The following is a 26895-nucleotide window of genomic DNA, read 5'->3' on the forward strand; positions in this document are numbered from 1 at the left end:
TGTGCCGGAATAAAATTGTGTTAGTCTTTAAGGTGGCAGAAGTTTCCAGGTTATTTTTGTTGTAGCATACTAGCACAGCTGCCCCTTTGAAATTACAACTTTCTCACCTAAATTTTCATCTAATTAATTCCAAGAAGTTACTCTGTGAGCAAGAAATGTTATGGAGGATTTGTTCTGTTGCACAGGGGATTGAACTAGGTGACATTCAGTTCTTTCTCAGCCTTACTTTCTGCCAGATCTTGAATTCTTTGCGAGGGTTTTTGTTCCATTATGGTTTTGTGCCAGTGGAATGCAGTTCAAAGTAAGCTATCAATGAATCATACCTCATTGGCTAGTCAAAGCTAGTTCTGCAATGAAGACTGAAGACTCCCTGTTCTCAGTAACAGGTTTTTTTTCTAACAAAATCAAATAAAAATTTTAAAGTATCTTGAGTAAACATATTTATGGCCAATATTCTTCATATGACTGGGTGGCAACTATATAAAATAGTATGCTATGTTCAGAGAATTAATAAGGTAACTGAATATAAAAAATCAACAGGTACACTAAAATGATATGGGGTGTGTATGTATGCAAAAATGGTTTATTGGTAGATCACCCATTGAGTGCAGAAAATATTAAGTACCTTAATTGAACAGCACTATATAATGACAGATGCCCTGTTTTACCATGTTGTAAAACAGAGGCACATGAAATTAAAAAGAAGTCACCGGGGAATGGGACTGTTTCATCAGCTTTGCTCTATGTAGATTTTGAAAGCTGTTTTTCCTACCTTTTGTGGCTGTACAAACTCATGTCTGTCAATATCTCCCTCAATATCCTGACAGCTAGAGAGCAAACAGGGCTTTTAAAATTTTATTTTATTTATGTTATTTATAGTCAGCCTTTTTCACTTGGACTGAAGGTGGATCACACAGTACAGTACAATACTATATCGACAGGATAGGATATTTAGTAAGCAACACAATAGGATTAGGGTTGTAGAAGAACTAGTTAGACATCTAAAAACAAAGCATAAGTATTAACATGATACATTAAGGCTGAGTTCAGACTGGCCCGATATAAGCGTGTGTTGAGGAACATTTCGCAAATGGATTAAAGGGGCCGTTCATACAGGCACATCTGTCTGGCATTCCCCACCCGTACTCAACCCGTCTTGTAACGCTTTGCTCCCGAGTTTAAAAGATACCTGGTGAAAGTGGTAGCAAACCCTCGTGAGTCCGTTTATCCCGCTTCATTGTGCTTCCCGGAGGTGTGAACGCTAACCACTAAAAGCCGGGAACAGCCCGCATTAATAATGTGTGCTGGCTGTTTACGCTGACTGACCTCCTAGCCTCACTCTGGCACCAGGAAGGTGCAGGTGATTGCCTTGAAGAGGGGGTAGTGTTGTGGCCGGATGTGCCTATGGCCCACAGCAGCCGGATCCTGCCCTATTTGCCGCTGCGCCTAGGCATCTGCTGCAAGAAAAATACTGCTTACAGCCACACCTCTGGGCCAACAGTGTGAACGCTCCCTCACACCTCCTCCCGGTATGCTCCTGCATCAGTCTGTGCAGTGTGACCAGGAAAACCTGGAGCAGTTTGTTCCAGCTCTTTTTTGCAACGACTCCCTCCTGCTTCAAACTGCCAGTCTGAACTCAGCCTAAATGATGCAAAAATTACCCTAGTTTCAGCAAGCTGAACATAGTATAGACAACACCAAAGTTATCTAAGTAACTTTGTGAATCATTTAGTACAAAACTTGAGAAATTATAGATATTAAATGGCAATAGGCATAAAATATAGGATCATGACCCGTGTATACCAGAGTCAGGATTCCCAGAGCCCATGAATAGATGAGGAGACTAGGTTGCTAAAATAATTGATTTCTGTACTAAATATTCTCAGGCATAGAAATAACAATAAGCAAGCACTCACACATACAATACAGAGCTAAGAATATAGTGTTGAAAGGATAGCGCCATTTGCATGAGCAGGAGTATCGTTGGTGGATAATACATTACCTGTCTGACGTGATGAGCAGATTTTGCAGTGAAAAAGGAACTGAAAGGAGGGAGGGAGGGGTTCGTTGGCCGACCAGTGACACATGTGGAGCAGTTCCAAACAGATCTGGAATGGAACCAAGAAGGTAGATAGGGGGCAAAGAGAAGACAGCGAACTCAGGGGGAGCTCACCTTAAATAGCCAAAATGTGACCTGGCAGTGGCCATGTGGTCATGGGTTCCCAGGAAATGTACACACACAAAAAAATAATAATTCAGGAGGGCTAAGACAAAAGGGATGGCAGTTGGGCAACTGAGAGTTGATGGTCTTAATTGGAGTGACACCTCTTGGGGCAGGTGAGAGACAAGGGAAGGAGCAGAGGATCCAATCATGTCAAAGATTTGGTGCTTCACATTAATGATCCAATGCTTATTTGATGTTTCTCTGGATGGGTGGCAGACAGGCTTAATCTCTTCTTTTGTCTTTAGCTGGGCACAGTCTTTTGTTTAAGATGACTCAAGAGGAAGAGGAATGTGTTACTTTCCAGGTGAAGTTAACACACGGGGGTGAGTGGGTAAGGATGCTGCGTGATGGAGAAGAGGTTTTCTTGTGGCTCCTGTTCAGGAACATCTATCCTTTGTCAGAGCATGGCTTCTTCTCAGGTCTGCTAATGTCTCTGCATGCATGGAGGCCAGGGCTATAGGTCTGCATCACAGTGCTTGTGTGGATGCAGAGGTGCAGGGGCAGAGGTCTCTCTGTAGTCCCGGGTCCACATCTGGCTTGGCATGTGTTTAGGGCATAAGGCTTCTCTTGGCCACAGTGTACATTCCATAGTCCAGCATAGGGCACTTCACTAGGACCACAGCTCTGTCCATTGCCCTGGCACACACTCTTCACAGTCCAGCAAGGCAGTGATATTAAATGAGTCTTTAATAAAGCCATCTGAAGTGACTGCGTGGCAACAGTTCAACAATTGCCTGCGTAGAAAAGCTCTCTTGAATAATTAAGTTTTGCATTGTTTGTGGAAAGCCAGGAGAATGGATGCCTTCCTGAACTCCTCAGGCAGACCATTCCATAAGCTGGAGGCCACAGTATGAGCAGTTGTTGATTTTGCCTATTTGCAGGTTGACATCTGCAGAAGATCTTGCTCAGATGAGTGAAGCTGTCATGGCAGTGTATAGTGGAGTGGTGGTCTCGCAGATATGAGGGTCCAAGGCCATGAAGGGCTTTGTAAGCGATAGACAATACTTTAAATTGAGCTCAGTAACTCATGGGCAGCCAGTGGAATGACTGCAGAATGGGAGTAATGTGCGTGCTCCATCTAGCTCCCGATAATAACCGAACCACAACATTCTGCACCAATTGAAGTTTCTGAACTGATTTTGAAGGGAGACCATTGTATAGTATTTTACAGTAGTCTGGTCTCAATGTCACTGTGGCGTGGATACAGGTGGCCAGATCAGCCATATCAAGGTAAGAGGCCATCTTTCGAGCTACGCTGAGTTGGGAGAAAGCTTTTTTTTTGCGGCTGCATTAATTTGCTTCTCCAGCAATAACATTATAAAGAGATGTTCTTCCAAATGAGATGAAAAAAATTAGAGAACATCAGACCTGTCATAGCAACTGAGAAAACATCCACCGTTGTTAAGAAACTGTACCGCTCTTTGTTATAGACCCTGGTTGCACTCAGATGTGACAAGTCAATCCGCTGACAGACACATCTACCCTACAGAGGTGTTCTTGAAAAGAGCAGTTTCTGTCAGAGCTCTCTCAGCCCCACCTACTTCACAGGGTGTCTGTTGTGGGGAGGGGAAGGGAAAGGAAAAGGAGTTTGCAAGCCGCTCTGAGACTCTGAGTGAAGGGCGGGGTATAAATCCAATCTCCTCCTCCTCTTCTTCTTCTACACCAAACTTGTGAATAATTAGTGAGTAGCTTAAAGACATTTTCTTTCACTTCCTTTCCAACCAAGTCCACTATGGCGAAAAGTCTGAGGAGATCTTGGCTGTATGAGCAGAATACACTGCTGGCTGTTGTGACAGAATGGCATCCCCCCCCCCCCCCCCCAATACAAAAGGGAAGTCTCATGTAATGGAGAATCTGAAATTTTCTTTCCAAGGATATGAGCTCTTTCTCGGGTGAATGCCAATTTCTTGCATCACAGCATGGCCACTGACAGTAGCTTCTCACAGTTGTAGATGTGTCATTTCTTCTATCTAAATACTGTACTGAGAATGTCCGTGTGTGAAAAAAATCCATGGCCAAATTAACTGTGAAGTACACACTGTGGTTAGTCTGAATTGTTCTGTCTGGAAAAAGAGCAGCCAAGTCACACACAACCCTAAGCACAGTAGCTGACACAGCCAGGCCTTTGACTTGAGCCAAAGTACTTGCAAGATTCTTTGGTTTCTCCTACCATTTTCAGTGGGAACAGGAGCAGCACAGTATAGTATTCCATCCCTCAAACATGACTATTTTGGGAATAATATAAAATAACTGTTACTATCTGTCCTTTCATGCTATACATGAGTATAGCTTACAAGATGAAAAACTGAACAAAGTTTGAGTCCAGTAGCACCTTTAAGACCAACAAAGTTTTATTCAAGGTATAAGCTTTCGTGTATGTCATGCACACTTCTTCAGATACTGATAACACTTTGTTGATCTTAAAGGTGCCACTGGACTCAAACGTTGTTCTGCTGCTTCAGACCAACACAGCTATCCCTCTGAAGATGAAAAACTACTTCTGTAGAATTTGTTAGGAATGACCCAGTTAACAGTTTAATCCTCTTTTATTTCTCACTCTGCCATTAGAGCTGTGTTCTTTAACATCCTCCCAAGGATAAACAAGGCCAGAAAATGTCCTGCTCTAAAACATACAGTGATAACGAGGGTGCATGCCAAAGGACAGGTACCCTGTTTCCCCGAAAATAAGACCTACCCAAAAAATAAGCCCTAGCAGGATTTCAATGCATTTGTGGTATAAGCCCTAGTATGTCTTCTTGAGAAAAAATAAATATAAGACAGTGTCTTATTTTCGGGGAAACACGGTAGCTTACAGTGCAATCTTAAGGGCACTTTCTGGGGTGTCAGCCACTATTGGTTAAAACTGAACTTTCTGAGTAGACTTGTTTAGGATTGCTCCCATAGCCACACATCTTTAGTGCACAAGAGGGAATCCTGACTGAATGTCACCAAGAAGACACAGGAATACCAAATAGAAAAGAAAGAAAAAAGGGGAAGAGGGTGAAATATCTGTGTGAGAAGTGGGGAAATGGAAACAATGGCATGCATTTTGTTGGTAATAGGCCTGAAGCAGTTCAAAAGCCAGCATTTCTCAAGAGGTGGGTTGCAATCCCAGCAAAGCTGTTGAAAGAAAGGATCAGGGTCATGACTTCTTGCTGTGGTCCCAGTTACCTCAGGTGGGATATAAAATGATCTGGGGAAGGGGGCATATAGAACCTAGTGGAGGAGTCAGCTTAGAGGGATATTGGTTGTAGGCGGGGATGAAACAGATGGTATTTAGTATTTAGGGTGATAGACCACATAAAAGTTGTACACTGAAGTCATCATACAGCATTATTTTAAAAAGGGGAAGACAATCTCTTTTGTTCCTATTTTAACAATAACATCGTAAAAGAATTCAACATAAATTCAGAATCACAACAGTGTGTCTAATAATATTACTCTGCAATGTTTTTGAGGTAGTATAGCACCTCCTCCTGTTTGTAGAATAGAATAAAAATACAGCAAAAAAAGACTGCTTTTAATATGTCTTGACCAACGCAGGCCACCAAATTATGTGGATACTTTGGGACTAGAACCACAAGGGATACACCAAAAGGTTTCATGACTGACATCCTCACAGCGTTTCTTTCCTCACAGGGCAAAACTGCAGCCTGTTCCTATAGTCATTCCTTTAAGAACTAAAAATAAACATGAGTCTAGCAGCACTGTAAAGACTGGAAAAGATATTACTGCAGTATAAGTTTTCATACAGCTGAATATACTTCTGAAGTAGGCTGTGGTCCACAAATGGTACAACAAAATTTTGCTTTTCTTTATGGTGTCACAAGATTCCTGTTTGTTTTTGCTGCAACAGACTAATGCCACTATCCTGCTGGAATTCTTTGGAAGCAAAGTTCAGTAATTCAGTAGGGCTCACTTTTCAGTTAAGCGTGCACAGAACTAGTGACTTACCACTGTAAGAAAAGTGTGCAAGCAGCACACTTGACAGAGCAGTGGAGTTCAATGGGCTTAGACTGGAGTAATTCTGCATACAATCCTACTATTTGTGCACTACTGTCTTTAAAATTCTGTGGGACTTGCGTTAACATGTATGGGTCTGTTTTGCACAATAAAGGCAAATGCAAGTCAGCCCTGCTCTAGATTCCTGTCTTCGTGTGTCTGGTCCTTGACTATTTCTAACCTCTTGCTGCAAAATAAACGGGAGTTCTGTAGTATTAAATGCACGTAGCGCATGTTCACTAGACAGACATTTTCATACAAATGATAAGGGGGGGGGGAGGATTTAAGAAACATCCCACTCCGTTTTGCAGTGTTATTATTTAATGCCGGTTCTGTGGTGCTCTCCCTGCATTTTAGCAAGGAAAGGGTTAATATAACAGCATATTATTTCATTTTTTTAATTTCTAAAATATTTTCCTGCAGTATCTTTAACACCTCCCAGTGTGTTTTGCAGTAATATTACTTATATAATGACCTTTTCTCCCGGCTTTTACACCATGTCGTTTTAAACAGTAGGGTCAAAGCCCCACATTGTGTACTTCCTGTATTGCATGGGTCTACAAAGTGCCCAGGACACCGATTTCTCTGTAGCTCTCCCGAGTCCTTCCGGATTTCCCTCTCCTACACTCCGCTCCGCTCAGGCCACATTCTCAACGACCCGGCCTGGTTCGCAAATGGTTCCAGCTTCCGGGTTTTCCACTGTGCCTTAGCAGCTCCGGCTCCTTACGATTCACTCCGGGTTTCCTCTTTTGCCCAGCCGACTCCACCCCGCGGCTCCGGTTTCAGCCGCTGCTACAGGGACCCCCAAGATGGAAACGCAGGGGCTGCTTGCCGCGGTGGAGGCGGCCCGGCCCGAGCCTGGCACCCAACAACATGGCGGCAGCGTCGTTGTCAGCGATGGGGCTCTCTCCGCGGCTTCTTCCCCCTCAGGGCCCGCTCGCCGATCCCCTCAGCGGCGCGACTCGGCCGCGGCGGCACCAGCGTCAGGAGGAGGCCTGGACGTGACATTCCCGGTGCTGCTCCTGCTTGAGGGCGAGAAGCCGCCGGAGCCGCCGCCGCCATTGCCGCCGCCGCCGCCCCCCCCTCCAGCGGCGGCCGGGGGGGGAGACGCGAGGCGCCATTGGCGTCGGCACCTTCCGAGGAGGGCGGGCGCCAGCAGCAGAAGCCCCCGCAGGAGGACTCGGGCGCCGGCTCCTCCTTCTCGGGCACCCTCACCATTAACAACCAGAGCCTGCTGGTGCGCTTCGAAAACGGCCTCCTCAGCCTCGGGGGCCCCGCGCCGCCTCAGTCCCCCAGCTCTGCCGCCGAGCCCTCCTCCCTTCCCGCCTCAGGGGGCGGCGGCGGCCAGTCTCGCACCGCCGCCGTCTACTCCTGCCCGGAGCCCCGCTGCGCCGAGACCTTCTCCCGCAAACAGTTGCTGCTGCTGCACCGGCTGGCGGCGCACGGGTTCCCGCCTCAGGGGGCGGCGGCGGCCAGTCTCGCACCGCCGCCGTCTACTCCTGCCCGGAGCCCCGCTGCGCCGAGACCTTCTCCCGCAAACAGTTGCTGCGGCTGCACCGGCTGTCGGCGCACGGCTCCAGCGCCCCGGCGGCGGCGGCGGCTCAGAATGGCGACGTGGAGGCCTCTGCAGGCTCCGGCCGCTCGGCGCGTCCCTTTTGCTGCCCGGTTCCTGGCTGCGCGTGGGCCTTCGCCACCGCCTACAAGTTGCGGCGCCACTTGCACTCGCACGACAAGCTGCGGCCTTTCGCCTGCCCCGCTCCCGGCTGCGCCAAGCGCTTCACCACCATCTACAACTTGCGGGCCCACGGCCGAGCCCACGAGCAGGAGGCGGCGCACAAGTGCGAGGCCTGCGGGCAGCGCTTCCCCAGCGCGGCCCGCCTCGGGGCGCATCAGCGGCGGAGCCATCTGGAGCCCGACCGGCCTTACCGGTGCGAATATCCAGGTAATGGGACCCCGGTGGCTCACGACGGCGTTTTCGGACCTGCCGCTCGGTCCGCAGGCGTGACTTCCTGGAAGGAAGGCCTTCTTAAAAAGGTAAAGGTTCCCTTGCTCGAAAGCCAGTCGAATCCGACTCTAGGGTTGCGGTGCTCATCTCCGTTTCAAAGCCGAAGAGCCAGCGCTGTCCGAAGACGTTTCCGTGGTCATGTGGCCGGCATGACTAAACACCAAGGCGCACGGAACGCGGTTACCTTCCCACTGAAGTGGTACCTATTTATCTACTTGCAATTTCTTGCTTTCGAACTGCTGGGTTGGCAAGGCTTTCTTAGCAAGGCTTAGAAATGGAGGTGCAATAAGGCCTCTCCGCAGCTTGTCCTATAGTAGCTTACTGCCATGGAGTAGGAATCATAACAAGAGCCATTTTTAAAAAACATAAAATGTTCTAGTCCTTGTAGGTTATGCAGTAGCATTACAGAATACGGAAATGCTTTAAGTAACTTCTGAGGGGTACTTGTGTGTGTTTGTAACAAAAAAAATGGTGGTGCCTGAAAGATGAATAAGATTATATGCCAGTGGAAGCTTTTTCATTTATTGTATGAATGTAATACACATTCTCCTTAGAGAATATTCAGATTTTGCTTGGAGTGTGCCTGTAGGAGTTGTGTCATGCTCCAGGCATTTACCTTCAGTTTATTGGCTGAATTGGCCACCATAACAGGAGGCTCAGCACTCGTTGCTCTGCTGGTAGGGGTGGGGTACTGACCTGAAGACTGCAGTGTTGCTGAAAGAACCTCCTTCCAGGTTTTGTGCCTCTGCTTCCCATGACTCTTTGGGCAGTTGTGAATTCCTGCTCCAGAACAGGGCCAATACAAACCTCATGGATGCCAAAGGCAGAGGATCCCCACACCATGCCACTGATCTGGGGCACACGTTTGGCTTTGGATACTTTTTGACAGCTGGCAGTGGGTCTTCTATGTGCCCAGTGCTTTATGCACAGGGAAGAAGTTGCTTGGATTTACCTAGAATGCTTCATACACATTGAGATTTCTAAAACCATCAAAAATGCACTAGGTGTACAGTGAAGAGTTTGGCACAACTTTGAAAAATCCTGAAGGTTGAGTGAGTAGAAGGTATGGATCGCGGGAACAGATCCCCAGACTGACTGGCTCAAGGTCACCTGGTGGGCTCCTTTGGATCCCCATTGGGGAGAAGGGCAGGGTAGAAATGGAGTAAATAAATAAAAAAGATCAAACAAACTGAGGGGAGAGATGTACCCAGCTGAGCTGATCCAGATACAGTAGTGGATATATCTGGCTGCTTCGTGCTTTTCTTCTGATAGCATCTTTGGTGGCGGTTGGATAATTTGCGTGTGAGGATAATTTATGTGTGGATGTGCACTTTTTCTTTTGTATTTCCTTCATCTGAAATCTGATGAGACACGTATGTTGTTATACCAGAAAAGAGCAAGAATCTAGTAGCACCTTAAAGACTAACAAAATAGGTGGCAGGGTATGAGCTTCATAAACCACTGCTCACTTCTTCAGATACAGCTAGAATGGGAGTCCATCTGTCCTATTTATTGGAAAGTGGACTGATTTCAGTTGCCGAATGACAATAGCAGGTATGATTTTATTTTGGTGAGATATGCAGAGGTGTGGAGAAATCAGCATTGGACAGGAAACCTAGGTCTCAATTCAGTCCAGGAGGATGCGTTGTCTTGAGCTTCATTATCAGTTGCAATTTAGCAGTCTCTTTTTCTGATCTCCCTTTGAAAGTCTTCGTAAGAGAACTGCTACTTTTAGGTCAGCAACTATAACACTGTTATAGTAATAATGCCAACACTAGCTAATCAGTTGAAACAACTTTACAGTGCAGTTCTAAGCTGAGTTGCATCCTTCTAACGCCACAAAAGTCAGCAGGCTTAAGAAATGGCTACAGTACATAGACTGGAAGATACAGTCAATTTAATAATGGCTTTTATGCTGTCTCCTGTCTCTCTTTTAATGGCCAAAACTGAAAGAGCCTTGTTTCAATTTCAACAATAAATTCACATTATTCTTAGGATCACATCAAATAACAGTTTCCTAACTTGGAAACATTCTGTGTAGGTTTAATTATAATAAGAAAAATGATTTAAATAAGTGATGAAATACAGACTGCATGACAACCCACATGGGAATGATTATATGTGATCCCCTGTAAGTTTGTTTTACTGCAATAAATGCCAGAGCTCACTGTACTGATAAGTACGAAGATGCAGTTTTGTTTTTTTCCTTCTGAGGGGTTCAGGGTGCCCTGCAAGGTTTAGTGACAGTGACTAGATTCAAAGGCTGGTGAGCTTTGTGAATGGAATCCAGGCTTCTCTAGTTCAAGTTCAACACTAGCCACTATGTGATAATAGTTCTGAAAATATTTTTTTATAATATTAAAGTAAATAAATGTATGCCATATTTTGTAGCAGCCCTGACTAGCCTGAGCTTCTCAGAGTTTGGAAGCTAAGCAGAGTTGGCTGTGGTCAGTATTTGGATTGGAGACCACCACCAAGGAAGACCAGGGTTGGTGTGCAGAGAAAGGCAATGGCAAACCACCCCTGCTCATCTCTTGCCTTGAAAACTCCATGAGGGGTTGCCATAGGTTGGCTGCGACTTGACAGCACTCCCAATATTGTTATATGTGATATTTTACCTTCAGACATTGGATGAGAAGATAGTTTCACAACACAAGGATAGATCCTTATTTGGGAAGCTGGATCAGATTTCTTCTTTTACAGTGCAGAATCTTGTGCAGAGTTACTGTGGTCTAAAGCCATTAATTTCAGCACAGGATTGCACATTGTGTCTATCTAACACCCCCCCCCCCAATGATTAATCTGATGTTTTAAGGAATCTTAAAGGCAGAGCACATTTGCCCCCTCTGTTGTCTGTCTTCACCATGTAGAATTGGAGATTTAATGCCAAGGTCAAACCACCAAAGTTTTTAAAACACACGTCTTATGCCTTTGTGCTATATAATAAGGTTACAGTGGGGTGCTGTCATCACAGAGTCTTTCATTTCATTTGAATATTCCTGATGAGACAAACATGTACCCATTACTGCAGTGAGAAAATAAAGACTAGCATGCTAATGAGGAAGCCTGCAGTCCAGGTCTCACTGTGTGCATACTTTGAAAGAAAGGAAAATTACTGTGTAGTAGTACAGAAGTTGTTACAGCAGATACTGATTTAAAGCAGTATAGTAATATTGGGACCAAACTTTAGCTGGAATCAGTTTCTTTGCAGTTGTCTTAGAAATGTGATTATCACCGCACCAGTAGCTTTTCTAGGTTGTTGTTGAAATCTCATGACAAGTTGTGTTGTTGCTTCTGCTGTTCCCTAAGATCCAATTTGCTTGTTCCCTCTTTCTCCAGGTTGTGAGAGGACTTTCATAACAGTGAGTGCATTATTTTCCCATAATCGCGTCCATTTTAGAGAACAAGAACTGTTCTCCTGCTCTTTCCCAGGATGTAGCAAGCAGTATGACAAAGCCTGCCGACTGAAAATCCACATGAGAAGTCACACAGGTGTGAAGCTTGGTCATTGGTTACTGTTGGCAAGTAGCTGCTTTATAAAATATTTTTGTTGAATTAAATGGTGCTCTGCTTATTAGACACTTTAAGGAAACCCAAATCATTGCAACTGAAATACTTTCTCATAGAAATTGCAGCATTGAGTGCTTGTTCCTGTTTGAATTAAGTCCTACTATTACCGTATTGTCCTGGGTTACCTTCAATGCGCCCTCTAAGCTGTGGAGTCTTGTGAGCAAAAATTCTACTTTGTGAGCTACTGGCATTAAAGTTGTGAGCGAGCGGTTTGGCTGCTGCATAAATTAATTTGCTGTGGAGCCATCCTTCCTGAGCTAAGACAAAAATGTATGAGTGGGAGGCTAAAAAACTGTGAGCTAGCTCACACTAACTCAGCTTAGAGGGAACACTAGTTACCTTAGTTGTTCACAACCTGAGTAGCATGTAATTTACAACTAAATAAATGGGCAAATTGGCATAAATGAATGGTAGGTGATGAATAGAGGAAAGAGTTCTGTGTTCAGTTTAATTTATTACTATAGGCCCTGGTCTCACGGGCCGGATATCGTGGGGGGAAGGCGTGGCTAATTGCCCTGGCACAGTTTGATCCACGATTATGCGATCAGATGCGCCAGCGGCACACCACGGGTCCTTTCCTCCGCGCCGGCGGGTAAACAAGGGACCGGAGGGGAATGCTGCGCGCTGGAGCGATCACACCACAGGCGTCTGAAGGCAGCCCGTGGCAAACGTTTACTTGTACCATTGTCGGCAGTAAGCCACAGGTGCGCTCCACTTCCCAGATGTTGGGGTGTGATCGCGCCCGGATAATCCGCCCACCATCCGTGCCTCTCCCATGCCAACTTTGTCATGTGACCGGGGCCATAGTGAGGCTTCCATGGATTTGGGGAACTGTCATTTGCAAATTCACTTGAGTGGTATTCTTTAAATAGCCTTGCAGTCTTTAACTCACCAGATCCAAGTAGTTTTCACTCTTGTCAGAGGTGAGCCAAGGAAGCTGTATACAAGACTGGCTGTATCTAGTGTTAACTCTAGGAGGGATGATCCTGGCAGAATGGGCAATAGATAAATATCATGTGGGACAGCTTACCTGTGAATTTTTTTTGTTGATTCCTGGTTATAGGTCTTAAAGCAGGTAACTGTGTAAAGCAATACTATCAATAAATGCCATTAAATGCTGTCATCAGCTAAGTGAAACATAAAGGCATCAGGGTTGTGAACCCCTAAATTATTCTGGAGAACTGTTGACAGCAAATGTTTCCCATTTTTCACTTGATAAAGTATGGTAAGTTGTTTTTTTTTTTTTGTTATAGGTGAAAGGCCTTTCATTTGTGATTTTGAAGGTTGTGGCTGGTCTTTCACCAGCATGTCCAAGCTATTAAGACACAAAAGGTAAAGTTCTTGGTTAAATATCATTGATGTTTTGCACATGAAGATTATAATTAGAATAGCATGAACATTATATCTGGTTGTTCACATAGTTGAAAAAATAGGTTTTGCAATCTAAACTTTGACAGTGGGGGGGAGGGTAGATGCTGTAATATGTAAACGGATGTTTCACTTGGGAATGGGGCATGCATCTTATGAATGAAAAAAGAAATACAATGATTTTAAGTGTTGATGCTTTTAGTAATATACCTTAAAGTGAATCAAGTACATATGCTTAATGTCAGTCAATCAGTCCCATTAACACCTAATTTTCTCTAGGTTGTGCTGTTGGTGCTTGATATTAATATAAAATTTTGATTTAAATTTTTGCTATAGGAAACATGAAGATGACAGGCGATTTACATGTTCTGTAGAAGGCTGTGGAAAATCCTTCACAAGAGCAGAACACTTGAAAGGCCATAGTATCACCCACCTTGGCACAAAACCGTTTGAGTGTCCGGTAGAAGGTATTAACTGAACTTAAGATCCTATAGGCATGTCTCCACTTCCTTGGATTCCTTTCATGCATTGAAGACAAAAGTAGATGTGATGGAAGCAAACCTATGTGTCAGGATCAGGGAAAGGGGAGGTGTAAAGTTCAGTAAGGGTAGGAGGATAGAGTGAAAATCTTTTGACCTGTACTTGTTACCAGAGGTAGACCTCACCAGGAAAAGGGTTTCTCCCCCCCCCCTCCAAAAAAAAGCAGTTTTGGGCTACAGAATGAAAGTTGAAGGATTCAGATCCCATTCAGTTCATAATGTGCATAGAAGCTGTCCACCCTCCTCCCCTTGTAAAAATGTGGTGCAACCTGGTTTGAGTTACACTGCAGTTGGGCCCAGTTTGGTCCTTAGTTGCATGGAAGTTCAGGGGTTCCTGAAGCATTATTGCTTCTTGAATAGAATATTTGCAGTGCCATCCTAAATTGCAGTGGACTAAGAAAGGTGTAACTTTCCTTAGGATAGTGTTTTTTAGAGCAATCCTAAGGAGGCCTACTCAGAATCCTACTAAAGTCAGTGGGGCTTACTCCCAGGAAGATGTTCTTAGGAGTTCACTGTTAGTCTGTCAGAAAGTTTCAAATAATTAGTGGAATTGGAATTTGGAGTCTCTTGTGAAGTTAAGATAATCTTTACAGGTTTTACATGGCCCTTCCACTTGAGGAATAGTTACTACACTTCTTAAATGCACCTACCCAACATAGTCCCCCCCCCCTGCTCTTCTGTATGGACAAAGGGTGATTTGCATGCATATATACAATTCAGGATTGCTATTACCATTCTTCAGCTTCTTGGTTGTGTGTTACCTGACAAGCTGATTAGCATCTTCATTAAGTATTAATTCTACTTTTTAAAATTATGCTGTTTTCAGTCCATACCAAGGATCCTTGAAGTGACTTTTGATTATAATGAATGAAATAAAACAACATTTTAAAATTGCCAGTAACACAGCAGTCAACAAAAGCAAAGGCAGATCCAAACAAAACATTTAGCAGTAATCAGCAAGGACTAAATAGAAGATCTAGCAATGTTCAGTGACCACGGTAAAACACAAATGAAATCAGCAGTGTCTTGACTTAGCCTTTAATGGAGAGAGTAGGGAGTTCCAAAGGTTGGATCCCATCAGTGAAAAAGCACAGGACATAAGGTGTGGCATTTATTCAAGAGTGTTGACAACATGAGAAGGAAAAATGTAGATAGTGGTGTGGTGAAACCGAAAATGTAGAGTTGAGAGTCCCTGAGACTTGCAGGCTCATGGGAAACTTCTGCAGCATTAAATTGTGTGGCAGATAGCTGCTGGGGTTGTTTGGCATGTTGGGCAGCTTTGCTTACATACATACAGTTCTTAGGTTTCAATAATTTTGTATTGCACTGTAATTGCTTTGTCCAGTAGAGGTTATGATACCCACCTTCTGTAAATAATAAGTATGGAAGGGATTCTTTAATGTAAACCTAATGTCAACTAAAGGATGACATTTGATGGCAGGAAATTTGTTGATCAGATCTTGTGTAGTTCTTTAAAACAATAGCTGTGGAGAGAATTGGAGTGGGGCTGTGGCCTTGAGAAGAAATGCTTGTGCTTCTGGTGTATCAGTGACCTAGGTAGCATATCATGTTCAGTTCTTTGGGTGTGCTAAAATTGGTGTGTGAGCAGTTTTCAATGCCTTTGGCTTTTTTAAAAAAATAACCCATGTTAAGTATATTCTGTATTTAATTTTTACAATAATATTCCATTAAAATTGCCACAAAGTTTTGAGGCATGAAATTAACATGGTATATTTAAAAAAATGTATTTACTACATGGGAGTCAAAGTGAACAATGCCATTTTGGTGCAGTGGTTAAATGCGCGGACTCTAATCTGGGAGAACCGGGTTTGATTCCCCACTCCTCCACTTGCAGCTGCTGGATGACCTTGGGCAAGCCACAGTTCTGTCAGAGGTGTTCTTGAAAGAGCAGTTCTCAGCTCTCTCAGTCCCACCTACCTCACAGGGTGTCTGTTGTGGGGAAGGGAAGGGAAGGGGAAGGAGTTTGTAAGCTGCTCTGAGACTCTGAGTGAAGGGCGGGATATTAATCCAATCTCTTCTTCAGTGCTCAAAGAGATCATACTCTTTTGAGGGAATTGTATAGTATTCTGGAAAATTTTCCAGTTCTACTGTAAATTTTCCATTTTTCTGAAAAGCCCACATCACTGATCATTGATCTCTAGCCATCCTTATTCAGTTGAACCTAGTAGAATGTAATTTTCAATGGCTGAAAATGTTTAAAGAATATAATAGATCATAAATGAAGAAAAGAGCTGCATCTAAACATACATATCTTATTTTAGGTTGTTGTGCAAAATTCTCCGCACGCAGTAGTCTGTACATTCACTCCAAAAAGCACCTTCAGGATGTGGACTCATTGAAGACCCGCTGCCCTGTATCTAGCTGTAATAAACTGTTCACTTCCAAGCATAGCATGAAAACGCATATGGTCAAACAACACAACTTCAGTGCAGGTATTATCTGTGGAGTATTTAAATATATCTGTAGTTGTTTAAATGTATCTGTTATCTATGCAATGAATCATTGCAAGACTGTGCAGAGAGCCAGTTTGGTGTTGTGGTTAAGTGCGCGGACTCTTATCTGGGAGAACCGGGTTTGATTCCCCACTTCTCCACTTGCACCTGGCTGGATGACCTTGGGCAAGCCGTAGTTCTGATAAGAGTTGTTCTTGAAAAAGAGCAGTTTCTGTCAGAGCTCTCTCAGCCCCACCTACCTCACAGGGTGTCTGTTGTGGGGAGGGGAAGGGAAAGGAGTTTGTAAGCCGCTCTGAGACACCTTTGGGTAGTGAAGGGTGGGGTATAAATCTAATCTCCTCCTCCTATTCTTCTATCTGAAGCCCAATCTTTTGAAAACGATTATTTGTCTTCTGACAGAATAATGTGATGTGCAGTCCTATGTGTTTTTAATTTGGAAATCTCACTATACTCAGTGGTAAAAGGTACATAGCGTTGCAGCCTCAAAGGTGCTTTAAAAGTCAAAAAACGTTATGTAGAATTTGCATTTCTTTCTTCTAAAGCCTTGATGCATTCTTGCTGAAGGTTTGGTATCCCTTTAGAAGAAATTCAGTATATATCTGCTCTTTCTAACTTATGAGACAATCTGGCTGTTAACTCGGGCATTTATAGGGACGATCTGAGTGTTCCTCAGGCATCATACCCTTTCTGCTGTATGCTTTAGGGCTGATTCATGTGTATTGTACTGGCTTGGTTGCCACTGAAAATTGCTTCTGTGTAGTAAAAGCTCCATGTAGCTTTAGAAACATTTGAATTGGCATTCCGTATGGTCAGGTCAAATTTATTTATTAATTAAAACATTTATATCCTACCTTTCCTTGTGATTCAAGGGAGCTTACAGTAATAGTTAAAAATATTTTCAGTTTAAAATAAAAAAAATAGCACACTGGAAATCTGTCACCCCCTTCCCCCCCTTAAAAGATGCTTGTCCCTCAAAACCCCTGGCAAACAGACAGGTCTTGCAGTGCCTGCCAAAGATCTCCAAGGACTGGGGCCCCCTCATCTCTTCGGGGAGCCCACTGAATAGAGCCAGAGATGGAAAAGGCCTGGGCTCCGGTCGGTGCCAGATGGGCCACATTAACTGCCTGACAAATGTAGTCGGTGCACAGGGACATATGGAATGAGGTGGTCCTTCAAATATGTGGCTCCCAGGTCATGAAGGGCTCCAGTACCTTGAATTGAACTCAGAAACAGACTTGTAACCAATGTAGTTGTTTCAAAATGGGCAGCATATATTCCTGGCAGCTAGCCCCTGACAATAGACTGCTAGATTCTGGACCAATTGTTGTTTGATGGTTGTCTTCAAGGGCAGCCCCTTGTGCGGTTGGTGCCCATTCCAGCCCTGGGGAGATGTGACACTAGCTGATATATTTTCCATTCAGTAGCATGAAGTTGAAACAAAACACAAAACATTTAACATATGAAAATGGTTTGGAGCAGCACACCACTGGATTACGTATGAGGTGGCCCTTTATTTCTCACCAGTGAAATGGAAGGAAATGAAAATGTCCTGAAACAATAGCATAATAAGAATTTCCTTTGGCTTTGGAAGTAGTAAGAAAGAGTTGTTGACTGTATTGAGTATGGCAGTTTGCTGAAAAAAGTGTGTAGGGGGTGGATCTTTAGTCAAACTGAAAGAACAATTTATTGTTGGCAGTTGTCTTCAAGTCCTGTGGTGTTGGTATTTTAAAGTGTTCCAAATATTTCTTTCAGATCTCTTAAATCAAATGGAAACTATCAGTTCCCTGACGCCTAGCAGTGAACTCACCAATTCAGGGCAGAGTGACCTCAGCAATATAGACCTTGTGTCCCTCTTTTCCGGTGTCTCTGGGAGCAGTTCTGGAATTTCGACTGATATGGCTCTGATAAACTCTGGAATTCTTACTATAGATGTTGCTTCTGTGGGCTCCACCCTTGGGGGCAATCTTTCTGTTGGTAGCAATTCTCTTGGTCAGACAGTTGATCCACTGATTTTAGTGGCTAGTAGTGACATTCCACACAGCCTGGACAGCTCTCTTCTCTTGGGAACCAATGCCACAGTTTTACAGCAAAGCACTTTAAATCTGGATGATGTACAAACTGTAAATGCAGAGGACTTAGGCTCACTAGCTTCGTTGTCCACAAAGAATTCCAATCAAGATCTGCATGGTTTGACCTCCAGCAATAACCTTTCTGTAGACACAGCCACTTTAACCCCTTCCAGCAACCTTGGTGGAAACAATGCTCCTGAATTACTGGCTCCAAGTAAAGCGGAACAGACTTTGCTTCCTAGCCTGGATGTTGTGGGACAGCAAGAAGGCAGCAAAGTGGTGACTCAGTTTGTGTTCTCCAACCCTCCAGGAAGTTACAGTGCGCAGAAAGAAACTGATCTGAGCATGGTGACTGGCAGCTCTTTTCTGGTATGCAGTAACTCTCAGTAACTCTAGTTTTCATTAGTATCTTAGCTTTGAGGATATTATGTTGCCGTGTATGAACCAGCCTTTCTACTATATCAAATGGGTTTATGGAATGTCTGCCCTGAATGAAGTCGCCGTGTGTTTTGTACAATGTAAGTGGCATAAATTGCAGTTGCCTGTAAAATTACTGAATCCAGTTAAACGCTGTACACTTGAATGAGATAGTACAAGTATTTTCCCAGCTGGGGTTTACTGCAAGCACGTCTCTCCACAGCTTGTTGTAAGAACCTATAACTACGTGGGCTCGATGAGGAAAAGGATGCACTGCTTGTGGAGCAAGAAGGAAAATGCTCTGAAAAATGAACGCTCATGTCACACACAATTGTTTAAATTGGTTTGAATGTTAACATTGAAATTGAGCCCCTCTAAACTGAAGTAGGATTAAATACTGGGAGCTGCATGAAACAATTGTGTGTAGGATTTGGAAGGATTTGGAGAGAGAGGATTAAGTATTTAGCTTGCCTTGCAAGTTCCCTGAACAGAAAGATGGGATAGGAGTACTTTAAATACAAACAGTCTTGAGCTACATACTTCATGTGTATTAAATTCTGGATTGCAGACTTTGATGGAAAGCTGCTCAGTGCTGTTTGGAAAAGTGCATATGCTTTCTGAATAGAAGCCTAATGTGAAAACATAGTCTCCCTAGTTCTGGTGATACGCATAAACCTTCTTCTCTCATTAGGAGAGTGGTGGGTCTGCAAGAACTGATTATAGAGCCATTCAGCTTGCCAAGAAGAGAAAACAGAAGGGAAACGGGAGCGATATAGGTGAGTAAATGACCTGCTCTGCTGAAACAGTTTCAACGTGATATAAGACTAGATGTTTGAAGATCAGTAAGAACTTTCACACATTATAAGCCTATGCAATGAATGCACGTGGCAGCAATTTTATGTCTGTGTAAATATGCAGTAAGGGAGAAAAGGGCACAATTGAATTGTGGTTCTAAGTTTTCTTTGCTTTTCTGTTTTACCTTAAATGTATTTTTGTATGTATACTAGTAGGAAAGCATATAGGTTGTCTCCACAGTGGGAGCTTCAGTATGTCTCTGTAGGATGTGTGTATGTGCATGAAGAACCTATTGTAAATGAGACAGAACCATGAGTAGCACTTCTCTTCACTTAGGGTGCGTTCAGATGCGGCATTTGTAACGGAATAGGTGACAATTCCAACCGGTGTACTTACCGGCGTTCACATGGCGAACATCTGCCTCCCGTCCCTAACCGTTACAAAGCCGTTTACACCGTTGTACTCTGCCACTAGGTTCCAAGTGGTGGTAAACAGAGTGCAACGGTGGCTTCCGATACAAACCGGCGTCTGATCGCTCTCCACCGGTTCCTAGCCACTTCCGTCGGAAGCCTGTGGCTTCCGGCTTTCCCCCTTACTTTACCGTCCCGGAGGAGTCCGGGACTGAAACGAGGCCAGGTTGGGCTTTAAACTTTAAAGGTAAGTGCTTACCTTTAAAGTTTAAATGTAAGGGGGGGGGGTTGAGCATGCGCAAAAATCGCCATTCTCTGAATGGCTGCCTGTGCGCATGCTCAAACAGTCCTTTAAAAAAAAACACAAACGCCGACGCCCACAGCGTGTGAGCGGGCATCCAACGGAGGGCTCCGCAAAATGGAGGGTGAGTATGAACGCGTTTCTGCCGGCATAAACTGCACCGGTTCCAACCGGTGCAGTTTCTGCCGGCAGAAACGCCCCGTCTGAACGCACCCTTAGTGTTACATCCAAAGCCCTTAGTTTTAGGAGTTTGCTTATTCTGGATGAGTTGATCGTGTGTGTGTGTGTGCGTATGCCCCTAAGAACAGGTTTATGGCAAGTAGTAGGGGGTGGTAGTTTTATTAAGCCTATGTACCAGGCTCATGGCTGATGTGAAATCTGAACCAGGGGTGACTTGGTTCATAGTTCAGTCTTTATCTGCTGTGCTGCAGTAAACTTTCCCATTTCTGTGCCCTTTAATAAAATACATTTTGAGTTAATTCTGTTTTTTAAAGATCTGAATTTAAAGTTGTTTAGCCTATATGCAAACAGTAGGGTTTTTCTTTTTCTTTTTTTCCTTTTTTAAGAGCTGGAATGTGTTGAAAGAGGGATTGAAAGATGTTTTGCAGGGTTTTTTTTTCTTTTCTGAATAATGTTGACTTTATGGAGAAGACTGTTTCTAAGTCTGGGTAATAAAACATTCCTTAAGATTACTATTAAGTAGATGGTTTCTGTTTTCAACTCTTTAACTTTTTAATTTTCCTGACAGCCAAAAACTCAGATTAGGATGCAGTGGTTTGCTTCTCCATCCTTATTATTCGGTATATTTGTAACAATTGTTTGAATAATAGTCAGACATTTATACTTCCATAAAATATAACAGTATTGTTTTATGTGCTTAACTTATACATAATGTACATATGTTGTTAAAACAGTGGAGTGCATTTAAATCTTGGAAATATTGCTTTGTAAATATTTCATTTTATCCTTAAGGGGTAGGTGACAGAGGCTATTGTGAAAAGGAAGGAGACTTGTGATAAACAGCTATTTTTAAAGAAAATTTGGTTTTTTTGCCACTATATTTTCTTATGCCTGCACCCCTATTAAGCATTTATTGCTTCAAAACTGGTAATTTCTAAATAAATTTAATCTGAGAGGTTTATTTCAGTGTATCTGTGTGATTGATGTAGTCCATGAACTTGGCAGGTGTCACTTTTTATACATGCCCAGTAATTTCACAGCATTATGGTTAAATAAATGAATCTATAATCTTGATAATGTGTAATATATATAACCTCTCTTATATGAGATGTGCTTGGACTGATTATGAAATCAGCTAAGGACAGAGCTTTGACCATCCAGCTCCAGAATTTCTGTAACATGAGACATCACTGTTTCTTGATGTGATAGATTTAATGTGCCACATTTTGTATTTAAATGGGTTAGTGCTTTTAGGTAGAAAAATTTATTGTTCCTATGCAGAGATGTTTCCCCTCCCTAATGTATTATTTAGAAATACAGCTTACCCAGCTACAACTTTCTTGGGCATTTGGCTTTTTATTACACGTACATTGATTGTATTTCAGGAGCCCCTACCTCTGGCATAAGAAAAAGCAAAGGAGATAAAATCAGTTCTAGCCATGGGACTCGGTTGTGTAACAGTGTTTTGCCAAATGGTGGCCTACCAGTAAGAGAATCATCAGCTGCCTCACAGTATGGTCAGATTCAGCTACTTCAGGTAAGAATTCACAGGAAAAATAATAATTATTTTTTTAAAAAAGAAATACTCTAAAACTGTTTCAGCTTCTAAAAGGAATGGATGATTCTCACTGTTTATCATAGTATGTAATTCAGTGTGGTCCTGTTGAGATGAACTCATGTTCTGCTGACATGAAACAGTGCTGTGCATCTAGTCATTGGCAGATTTCATGTAGCAGGACTTTTTTGCTTCCCTCTCCTGATGCAGCCCACTGAATCTCCCCCGGTTTTGTTTTGGAAAGGGTGGGGGTGGCAGCAGGTCTTTTTCTGTATATGAAAATACCATTCCATTAAGAGGATCTGCATGAGTGGATATGTGCCAGTGGGATTAGGAGTACGTACTAAAAGCAGCAAATGGGGCAAAAAGCACGCAAGCAAATATTTGGGATGTCCAAGTGGGAAAGTAAAGGGGGAGGCAGTGTGGCGGAGAAGGGGATTCTCTTCTAAAATAAATACAGCTCCTGCGTTATTGCATAGGGATTAATACCACCACCAGTGAAGGAGCAATCTTGTGAGAATCTGGTTTAGAAAAGGGCTTTATTAGGGGAAAATAAATTGCTCAATAGAATTACACATAATTGGCTTTTCTCTCAGAAGAGGGACAGTGGCTTTGTCTAGTTAGATTTGAGTCCAGTAGCCCCTTAGAGGCCAACAAGAGTTTCATGGTGTAGGCTTTCAAGAGTCAGAGCTCTCTTCATCATTGTCTAGATAGCATTTCAGTATGTTTTGTGTTTCTATGTAACATCTAGAGGATAATGCCCATTGTAGAGTAAACCAGATAAAAACTATTGCTACTTTCATCTACCTATATGAATCCCAAGTTATGCAGTTTTGGCAGCTTATTGTGAATATACACAGTTTCATAGAAACTAAGATAATGATTTCCAGTACATGACTGTGGTATTATTTCTGTGCCTTTTCATAGGAATTCGGGGGTGTCCCAGTTTTTGAATAGAGAAAAAAATTCAATGCCTAGCTAGTAAGGCACATTACTATTTTCAGACGCTTCCCCATTTTAAAATTCTGCAAGGGAGCAGGGCTTATTTATGGCTAGAAAATTAACTTGATTTTTATTTCTCCTTAGGATGATTCCCCAGGAGAGGGAGATCTTCCATTCCAGCTCAGCTCTCAGTCCTCCTCGTCACATTCGCAGCTGACAGTAGACTTGCCTGTTCATATCCTTCAGGTATAGCACGTTCATGTTGAAAAGCTGGATATTAAAAGAAACGGTTGTTTGGCTTTAAAAAGTAGCCAACTAATACACATTTGCAGTAATGTGCCCCTTTTATTCTGTCCAGGGATAGCGCTGGACTCTGAGCCGCTGCCACTACTAGTAAGGCTGCTTCCACAGCCAGTGCCAGCTGAGGCTCAACCTCAGAGCAGCCCTAACAGGATGTCAGCACCAGCAGACAGAGAGCCATCCGGGCCCAGCAGCAGCCCAGATACTGAGGCCTGGGGAGGGGTAGGCCTGGTGAAAGTAGGGGCAGGCCCGAAGGGTCTCTGATATATTCTAGCCAGCCCTAGGACATAACCAGTTGGAGGGGTGGTTGGAGGAGGAAGGAAAGGCTGTAGGCAACCTTGCAGTAGGAAAGGGTAATCTCTACTCTCCAGGAATAAGGCCAGGTGTGGTTGGCGAGGTGAGGATTGGCAGGCAGGGGTATGTAGGGGGGAGCTAGACAGCCTTTTTAAAATGGGCTCATAGGCTGAGGAGGAAGGAAGAGCACAGCTCTGGAAGACCTGCTGTCTTGGAATAGAGAAGGAACCAGGTGAAGCAATCCCCTTCTCTTCCCATTCTTCCATTCTGAAGTCTTGGGAGACCCACTAATGGGACTCAGTAGGATAGCTGAAGACTGGCCAACAGAGCTGGAGAAAGGAGAGCTTCACAGATTGGTTGACTTAAGTTTATGTTGGTGGTAGTCTTTTTCTTAAAGCAATTTGTCATTTTCTGCCTTCATAATTTTGGATGAGATTTTTTTGTGCAGGTAAAATTTCCAGTAGGTGCTTATCAGAGAACTTGAATTTTTGTGTATGAAGTGAAAGAGCTGCTGTGAAAGTCTTGTGTGAATTGTTTTTCACTTGCTTTGAACAGGAGCCCCACAATTCCACTGAAGAGGATGCTAGTTCGGATAATTCTCAGTTTACAGGAAGCACAATTAATCTGCAAGACCTGGAATGATAGTCTCTGGAACAGAAACATTGAACTGTTTAAAAAGTGCAGTGGTGTCTTGAGAACAAAGGAGTATGTTTCTGCTTTTAAAAGCAAAAGTGAAAATATGGGAGCACACACTCATCAGTACTACCTTGTGGTTTGCTTGATGGTCACAGTGCAATGCAAAACCTGTTCAATTTTATTTGATAAGGCTCTTGAGAATTTTGATATGTTCTCTCCAGTGGTCACGAAAAAGGTGGTTAAATGTGTGTGAGGTCTTATTTGGGTTCTGCCATAGATGTTTTGAAATAGGTCCTTGGATTGGGGTGTACTAGAACAAATATCCTCAGTAATACTTTGACTAACACAATATCAACATACTAATGAACAGTTATGCTTGGCTGTTTTTCCTCTGTGTTGATACAAGTAAGTGATGATTGATGTCCCAAGCTGAATATAGAACTAAAATGGAGGAATAAGGGTGAAGACTGCTTTTTGTTAACAGTGTTGAAAAGTACAGTTGTAAGGAGACTAATCCAGAGAAAAATAGTGCAATGCTTGACAATAGTGCACATTGAAACAGAGCTAAATAGTTTCTTGTTGCCGCCATCCCTGATAATCTGCTTTATTCTTCAGCAGATCTTGGATATGATAGCTTTACTACCTACTCTGCAAAGAGTAGCCAGTTCATGATCACCTCAGATCTTAGAAGACAAGTGAAAATGCCTCACTTTGCTCTTTAGGAGGCTTTTTTGTAGGTGGTAATTCCTACCCTTTCAATTATGTTTACAGTAATACAAAAACAGTATTGCCAATTAATATGAAGCCACCACTTTCTAATTACATACTGCCCAATTCCATGCAAGTTTATTCAGAAGTAAGTTTTGCTTGAGTTCAATGGAATTTCCTTGGGAGTCAGAGTCCTTATGATTGCACCTTGACCTGTTCACCATTAACAAATTTGCTGAGCCACACAGAACTTTCAGATAGTGGAATTCACCTAATCATAGGACTGTGTAAAATCATCATTCAGCAACATAGATTAAAGACTGGAACACAACATTCATTTCATGGTGTGCCCAAATGACTATAAAATTTTAAATAGGATCTTGTTAGAGCATGGATTTTGGTGTCTGTGGATTTTTATTCCCACTGAGTGTGGCTGCATATATGCCTCAGTTTTATCCAAAGCAATAGGTCCTACAGATGATCACTTTATAACCCTGAGTTTTCATATATTTATTTGCAACTGTGGAATGCAGTAAGAACTAGGGATGGTGACTGTCTGGGAACAAACGTTCACAGATTGATCCTCTGCCCCACTGTTTTCTGCATTAAATCAAATGCTTGCCAGGTTCGGGCACAGTTCAGAATGTGAGTGCCCTATTTGCTGCCTCTTCACTTCTCCCACCCAAACTTACCTAAGGACAAGAGGCAATGAAAAGAGGTTAATGACAGGGCTTCCATGTAGGCCTTTAGAGGACAATGGTGGCAGTATCTTAGATTCTGGGAACTCTTATTAGAGATGCCAGGAAGTCTGTCATTCTTAGAACCAGGAGGAGATAAGATTTGGTCTAGTCTTGGTCTCAAATACTTCATTGGGAAGATGAGGCCAGGATGGGCTTGGAAATAGAAATGTAAAAGTATTAATATTTATTATTTTGGGGGATGAATCTTTGCACCTGTTACACATTTGGGAGTCACTTGTTTAAAATGTGGTAATTAATTCCTGTGCCTTTTGCCCATTTAAAGGACAATGCAGTTCTTTGGGACGGAAATAATTTTACAGATTAGCTCACTTCAGATTCTAATTTTCTGTATTATCACTAAAAATGTAATCTTCATGAATTGGCTTGATCTTGCATTGCTGGTGTTGTATGCTGTCTGACTAGTGGCTGGAACTGATCCTATACTTCAGTTTGCAACTTGTGCATAAATTATTTTTCATGTTTCTGAGATGAAGTCTTTAAAGCCAGAAAGATGAAGATACTCTCTCAAGCCTTTTTAAAAAAATTACTCATGTTTAAGAGAAACTAAAACCATGAGAGTCTTTAAAAAACAACAACCTATAGCATTGAAATAATAGTTTGGGACATGTTATCCCCTGTCACCTCAGGCTCTTAACTTGGTGGAATGGTTCACATGCTTACCTGGCCAATAAGCAGTCTTTGTGGTGGTGCCCTGTTGGCAAGCATCAGAGGTAGCGTCAGTGTGAAGCTGGCATACCATGTCGCTGTGTGCCTAGGCCTAACCCACACAATAGTCTGTCTTCCCACCATTTTTTTGAGGGGGAAGAATGATTCTCTTTAGACATACTCATGGAGTACAGATCCAACATATTACCTTTGATGCTTGGTGTTGGGGGTAGAGCCTTACTCTACCATGTGACGAGGATCATTGGCTGGGTAAAAGTGTGAACTGGACCCATCTAAAGTGGTGCTCCTTTTTCTTTTTTTAAAGTCATTGTTTTTATGGGGTTTGTAATGGTGTACTTCTAATACGTTTATTTACTTGGCTTTGTAAATCCTTGTAAATTTCTAATGGCTTTGAGGGTAAGCTAGCATCAAATTTATTCCAGCAAAGTCCATTGCTGGCAGTGGACACCTAAAAATGCTGAGATAAAAGGAATAATAAAAACTAATGTCCAGTTCTTCATTTTAGCAGGGGTTTTGTTCATCTTGTATTCATTTCTGTGCAGTATGTTTACTACAACAAAACAGATTCTTAAAATCTTGGAAGTTTTCAAGTTTAAAGCTCTGAAGAAACACTCAAAATCCCTACATACTTTGTCACTTTCATTTTTAACACTTGCCAAATTCAGTGCTGAAATGAAAC

At 42.9% G+C, this 26895-nt stretch overlaps 1 protein-coding gene across 1 annotated transcript; it reads left to right on the forward strand.

Annotated features, from left to right (window-relative positions):
- Window positions 1-2492: 2492 nt before the first annotated feature.
- On the forward strand, window positions 2493-26702 carry ZXDC (ZXD family zinc finger C). Its single transcript, XM_015429360.1, has 12 exons — window positions 2493-2547; window positions 7258-7639; window positions 7681-8168; window positions 11571-11723; window positions 13055-13133; window positions 13506-13636; window positions 15991-16161; window positions 17935-18620; window positions 19360-19444; window positions 21740-21891; window positions 22996-23097; window positions 24001-26702. Exons 1-12 carry the CDS (start codon window positions 2493-2495, stop codon window positions 24085-24087), a joined length of 2571 nt encoding a protein of 856 aa, XP_015284846.1. The 3' UTR covers window positions 24088-26702.
- The last annotated feature ends 193 nt before the right edge of the window (window positions 26703-26895 follow it).

Source organism: Gekko japonicus, unplaced genomic scaffold (assembly GCF_001447785.1).
Source record: "Gekko japonicus isolate JY-2015 unplaced genomic scaffold, Gekko_japonicus_V1.1 scaffold12, whole genome shotgun sequence".
Classification (NCBI taxonomy): domain Eukaryota; kingdom Metazoa; phylum Chordata; class Lepidosauria; order Squamata; family Gekkonidae; genus Gekko; species Gekko japonicus.

Bases quoted from the DNA above. Each gene is read 5' to 3' on its own strand.
- ZXDC (XM_015429360.1), top strand. From the start codon at position 2,493: ATGACTCAAGAGGAAGAGGAATGTGTTACTTTCCAGGTGAAGTTAACA. The intron at 7,640-7,680 runs GTTGCTGCTGCT...ACGGGTTCCCGC, and splicing joins GAGACCTTCTCCCGCAAACA to CTCAGGGGGCGGCGGCGGCC. The intron at 19,445-21,739 runs GTGAGTAAATGA...ATTGTATTTCAG, and splicing joins GGGAAACGGGAGCGATATAG to GAGCCCCTACCTCTGGCATA.